This window comes from Morone saxatilis, unplaced genomic scaffold (genome assembly GCF_004916995.1).
Source record: "Morone saxatilis isolate NCDOM2014 unplaced genomic scaffold, NCSU_SB_2.0 Contig20, whole genome shotgun sequence".
Taxonomy (NCBI): domain Eukaryota; kingdom Metazoa; phylum Chordata; class Actinopteri; family Moronidae; genus Morone; species Morone saxatilis.
In genome coordinates, this window is record NW_023339763.1 from 6,077,429 (window position 1) to 6,083,136 (window position 5,708).

At 39.9% G+C, this 5,708-nt stretch overlaps 2 protein-coding genes across 2 annotated transcripts in view; both read right to left on the bottom strand.

The window, feature by feature from the left end:
* The window catches only part of LOC118331736 (mitogen-activated protein kinase-binding protein 1-like), a 7,001-nt gene extending 6,316 nt beyond the window's left edge, over positions 1 to 685 (bottom strand). The window contains exon 1 of the mRNA XM_035666807.1: positions 648 to 685. Coding sequence (XP_035522700.1) covers positions 648 to 685 — 38 coding nt within the window. The remainder of the gene's footprint in view (positions 1 to 647) is intronic.
* A 2,295-nt stretch (positions 686 to 2,980) lies between these two features.
* Positions 2,981 to 5,708, bottom strand: part of nop16 (NOP16 nucleolar protein homolog (yeast)) — a 6,707-nt gene continuing 3,979 nt past the window's right edge. Inside the window, exons 4-5 of the mRNA XM_035667069.1 lie at positions 4,644 to 4,750; positions 2,981 to 3,477 (exon numbers count right to left, since the gene is read on the bottom strand). Of these exons, the coding sequence (XP_035522962.1) occupies positions 3,334 to 3,477; positions 4,644 to 4,750 (251 nt within the window). The 3' untranslated portion in view covers positions 2,981 to 3,333. The remainder of the gene's footprint in view (positions 3,478 to 4,643; positions 4,751 to 5,708) is intronic.

Below are 5,708 nucleotides of genomic sequence, written 5' to 3' on the forward strand. Positions count from 1 at the left end.
AGTCTTTCATCTTTAAGCATTTCGGCTTTTTATTACTACTGCTTGTTTCTTTTCCAACGTTGACTCAGTGACCCCATTTGCAAATCAGTAAATCCTGATCAACACCAGCACGACCTGAATCTCCTCCATGCTTACTGTTGTTGAATCTCACAAATAATGATGCCTGTTGGTCGCTCTATTTGGACGCCATCGCTGTTGTATCGTCGCATGCAAACATTCTAAAACAGCCATTGCTTCTCTATATGTCAGCGGGCTAATTTGCCTAATCTTCACAGGTCTTTAGACCGTGGTGGAAACACAGACGACAACGGACTGAAGGAACCTTTTAGTTCCCTAATAAGCAGTTCCTGATACTAAAAGTTCCAGATACTTTGGATGGAAACATGACTCATGTAAAAGTGTTGTCTGATCACCTGCGTAACCTAATTTCTCTGAGTAACCTGGTTACTAAAAGGTTCTCTGTGAGTTTCTGACCTCCACAGAGCCCCCTGATTCATGTTCAGGTCAAAATCAATTATTCTCATTTCCACATACAGAGCACACAGGAACGAAATTTCCTTGACAGCCCAAATTCTTATTAAATAATGTGACATATTGCATGGATCTAAATCTTTACTATCGCTTTCGACACACAGAGGCTTCCACACCTAAGATTCAGCTGGGTGGAGCAGTTGTCATCCCGCATATAAACTAAGAAAGTTAAAATAGTAAAATTATGATTGTCAGAATGAGCCGGTTATCATGTCAAATACAGCTCCACAGACCTGGCAGCTTGGGTGTAAACTCTCAGTCGTAATTAAATTGTTGCTTTGGTGAACTGATCAAAATGATCCACCCAACTGTGAAGTAGTGGATAGACAGATCTTTATTGTTATTGTGCTCAGAACAATGAAGTAACTGTCAGTTTCTGTGCTTGGCTGTTATTAATCCGAGTGTTTCGGTCCCAGCTGTGCTTCTAGGTTTTAGTGCTTAATGTCATTTCAACTGGATTCTTTATCAGAAGGAAATGTTCTGTTTATTAGAATTAAAACATCCTTGAGGAGAACATGCTGCAGTTGCTGAAAGAAGACTGAGGGGAAGTTTATAAAAGTTTTTCTATACTGATTCTCTGCAGCCATGAACAAACCCTCAACGGGGTTTTAAAGTACAGTTTACATGAGTCACAGTCATAAGTAAATCTATAGAGAGGGATGTCACATGACTCAGTGTTCATACATGTTCCATAGACGAGTGTTAGATGTGTTTTTAGAGAACAAACTGTACATAATCATAGACATTGAGAAACTACATCCAGTGCTTTTCAAAGATTAAACTGCTTCCACCTGCTTTATTGCTCACATTTAAATTGGATGTTCCTCAAAGTGATGTATTTTACTATCTAACTGTCAAACTACCCTCTGTTGTTTATTTCACACTATTAAATCAAATTGTAAAACAAATTTAGAACTACTTGCAGGTTTCTTTAGATTTCATGTTCAGCACTTTTGTGGCTCACACATCTTCTGGCAAACATTACCCCGGAGTATGAGGTCTGGGAGGGGAAGAGTTTAAAGTAAGAGTTTTCTGTGTGTATCCAAAGCCTGATAGATCTCATTCCCCTGTGCTCCATTGTTATCCACAAGCCAGTAAAAACACATCAATGTGCAATAAGTGAGAGTCGCAAAATAAATCTAAGGGCTTGAAAGATAATACTTTCATACTTCCTTCTAATTTTAGCACTAATAACAAAATATGAATAGTTTTTGGCTGAGCTCAGACGTATGCAACTGGTGCTGAGGGGATTGTAAATAGACATTTTAAAAACGCCAAAAAGATTTGAAACCACTGCACTAGAGCACCAAATGTGGATTAAACTGCTGCTGAAAAGAGTCCTCAAATGCACCATTTCCTCCTGTTTGAGTGACGTTCCAGAAAAACTACATTGACCAGCTGTTTGAGGAAATTACTGAACCTTTTGTGAAAACGAATAATAATATATAAGTGTTTTTTAAAGTTTAAGTTTTCAGTAGGAGCCAATGGGGCTTGGAGCTGAAAGCCACAGACAGGAAGTCAGAAAGTATTCAAGTAGTGAGAGACAAAACTGACACATTGTTGGTTTTGGTCCTTTCATGGGATTTTGGAAAAATATTTTATAACACCAGACTGATTCTGTAAGCCTCCTTTCCCTAGAGACAACCTGTCTCCACATCCACTCTTGAGAGAATCTCATGCCAACTATCTTGGTGATTAGTTTTTTTTTTTCTCAAACACTCAGCTGTGGATTCACAGCTTTCTCTATTATTTGTCACAACATCTTCAGGGTCAATTTTCTCTACTCGTTTATTTTCACTTCTGTCTCCGCTGACTGAATCGACCTCCATCGTGACTCTTACATCCTCCAAAAGACACAGAACCTGTTTGTTTTGTATTTGAAAACTGGAATTCAATTGTATCACACCAATATCTGCCTTAAATAGTTGTCGAAAGGGTCTCTTGTGCAACATACTGCAGTATCTATTTTGGCACCAAATGTACCTTTAGTGAGTTAAAGTAAAAAAGTAAAAATAAAACTGTAAGCACAAATTTTGTTCTTTGTTTTCAGTAATACGATCTTAAAATTGAGGTAATATTTTAATGAGGTTTCTCGCTCTCAGAGTGTGACCTAGACCTTGTTATTCTAACCCAACTGTTAACAATTCATTGACACAAACTGGGTCAATATGTTAACTGTGTTATGTGTTAATGGAATTTTCTACGTATGTTAATGTAGCTGCAAACATGTTTTCAACGCGAAACAGCAACGAATCTCCAGTGCAGTTCAAAACACGATGCTGCAGTGACATTCCTACCCGGATATAAACATCAGCAATTGGATGCTTCAACTGAAGATCTAAAAACAAGTCCTGTGTGACTGTGTGATGGTCGGGACAACACGGAAAAGATGGGAAACATCAGAGAACACCGCAGTGTGTATGTAAGAGGAGAAAGAAAACACATCTGCTAGACGAGCTTCAGGGTGTTTAAATGATACATTAAAAATACATACAAATCATGTTTGACGTTCAGAACACACAGTTGGAATCAGGACAATATTGTTGACAGGGAGGATAATAACAGGGGTGACACGTCCAAAAGCACTTTAAAAGTCCTTAACAAGACCCCGAAGTAGTGCTTGTCCCCCAGTGCTCCTGGACATCTCCACTCCCTGTCGGTTACTCTGATTATGGGTCCGCTGTCCTCTGACACAGTATGAAATGTCCTGTCTGACCTGCTGACAGTCTCTCCAAAACGAGGTCCATCTCATCCTGATACAGAGAGTGATATAAAGTCCAGAGCAGGGCTGACGATCCCTCTCTACTGGTCGGCTGGCTGCGGAGGAGCTAGCGAGCTGATGAACGCGTTATAGTGCTCCGGGTGGCAGCGTTTGTACTCGTTGATTTTCCTCTTGATCTGTTTGGGCGTGTCCTGGTAATAGTTCTTCTCATCTCTGGCCATCTCCTGCAGGGACAATAAAGAACGGGACAGTTGGTTTGGTCCAAACTGAGACGAATATTCAATTGTTTTTGGACCTTTACTGCGAACTGAGACAAATACGGAACCGTTTCTTAAAAGTTCCTTCCTTCTTGTGTTAGACATTGTTAGAGGACGGCAATACAATTAATTGCCGCAGTCATACGCAGGTGACTGACTAAGCTTTTCAGAATTTAAAGTCAAGGATGGAATATTTTCTATTGAAAGATATTTTATTGCAGAAAAAACTAACACACTCGCACAATACCCTCCTGTTATTGACTGATTCTGACTTGGCAGTTCTCCCAGCGATGACTCAGTCCCGTTTAAAGCAACTGTTGAAAATCCATTTGAATGAGGCCCCTTTACTGATAAAAGCTCAAGTAATTTAAACTTCTGCCACCCGCCGCTCTGAGCAATAAAAACAAAAAAAACACACTAAGCTCTCAGCTCCGTTCGTAATGTGCACCAGCGTGTCCCTTCAATCTAAAGTCCTGAGAAAAACAGAAGTCAGCAGCTGTGAAAAAAAAAAAAAAGAATATCACAGAGCTGAAATCTTATTTGTCCTTCAGCTGTGCAGCTTTGTTCAAAACCTTTCAAAACCAAACAGAGGAAGGACACTGTTATCGGGAGAATGCAAGTTAAAAATATTCAACTGACAAATTAAATTTCCTCTGCAGCAACTGAGCACGTCCAGGACAAAGAAAACGTCTTAGACCTTGGCACCCAGCCCTTGTAACTACTGACATCTTAGAGTCCTTGAATGCACCATCACAGAAACTTTTCAGACATAACGCTTAGGTAAATATAAAACCTTGTTGTCTCATGTAAAAGATTAAGCTTCAAACTCCCCTCATCCTGGTACGGACGCCTGTACATCCTCAGCTGATTGTGAGCCATTGATCCAATTCCGCTTCATAAAAATCTGTTCTCTTTTTCCACATACAACGTGGTACTAAGCTTGTGTCCGAATATAATGAAGTCAGTGGAGAAAGTCAATCTTAAGCTTTAGAAAATGCCTTACAGTCACTTTACTCAATATAAAAACTGGAATAAACCATGTAAAACCACCAGTGGGGTCCTTTCATCTCCCCTGCTCTGTTAGCGCATTAACATCGTCCAGGACACGTTCAGGCTTTGGTTCCTGCTCTCACCTTGAAGTTGTCTTTGTGTTCTCGGATCATGTACTGAGCGTACTCGATCAGGTCGGAGGATAACGTCTTGGAGTCTTTCTCTGGACGATAGGCCTCCTCCTCCAGCTCTGTTCAAAACCACACGAACACATAGGATTTTAAACACATCTTAGAGGCTTCCGAAAGGCAGAACGACTCATTTCGTCACTTTGCTACATGTAAATATAAAGGATATGAAATATTTAACACTGTTAAAATTACTATGGTATAAATGGAGGAATAAGAGTCATTAGGCACTGGAGGCAGACTCAGAGCTTTTATGAAACTTTGCATAGCACGTTCTAAAAGTGAAGCTTTCATCCAAATTGGTCCAATTTGGCTGCAATCACATTTAGTGTCCGACTGAATAAAATGAAAAGGTCCTTGGAAGGGGTGTGAAACAGCCTTCATGAAAAGACGCCTAGCGAGAGTTGTGACACTGAGTGAAGGCGAAGGAAAACACTTCACTAAAGAAGTGCATTCACAATAGGGCACGTTCTGACTGGAAATAATGGCTGCCTCTGTGGGATTCACTCATAAAAGGCAACGCAAGCTTTCATACAGACTTTTTTGAAATGAACTCTGGAAGCCCCCCCCCTTCATTCTGCACTTCTTCAAATTTGTGTGTCAAAGTGGAAGGAGCTTTTTATAGTAGCTGTGTTGCACCATTGAAATCCAAATGTCCCCCCCCACTCCAAAATACATTTTTTCCTACTCATTCCAGTTGGATGTTTGAGCTTCACTGTGCAGAATAATGCAGAGTTTGACACTGCAAGGATGTTTTCACATGGAAAGTTCATTGATGAGTCAGATTTTAAAGCGGCTGGGCCTACGACCAAGTAGTTTGTGTATAGTGATGTAGAAATTTGAAGCCACAGGGCACATACATTGAGAACGGTCTTTACAGTGAAGTAGGAGACATCTTTTCTCCAGCAGGAAAAAATTACATATTCATAGATTCTGGAATTTTAAATGGAGGTAGAAAGAGTAAATGCCTTTTTAACTATTTTAATGTGAAAATTATACTTTCTTTGTTGGAAAAAAAAA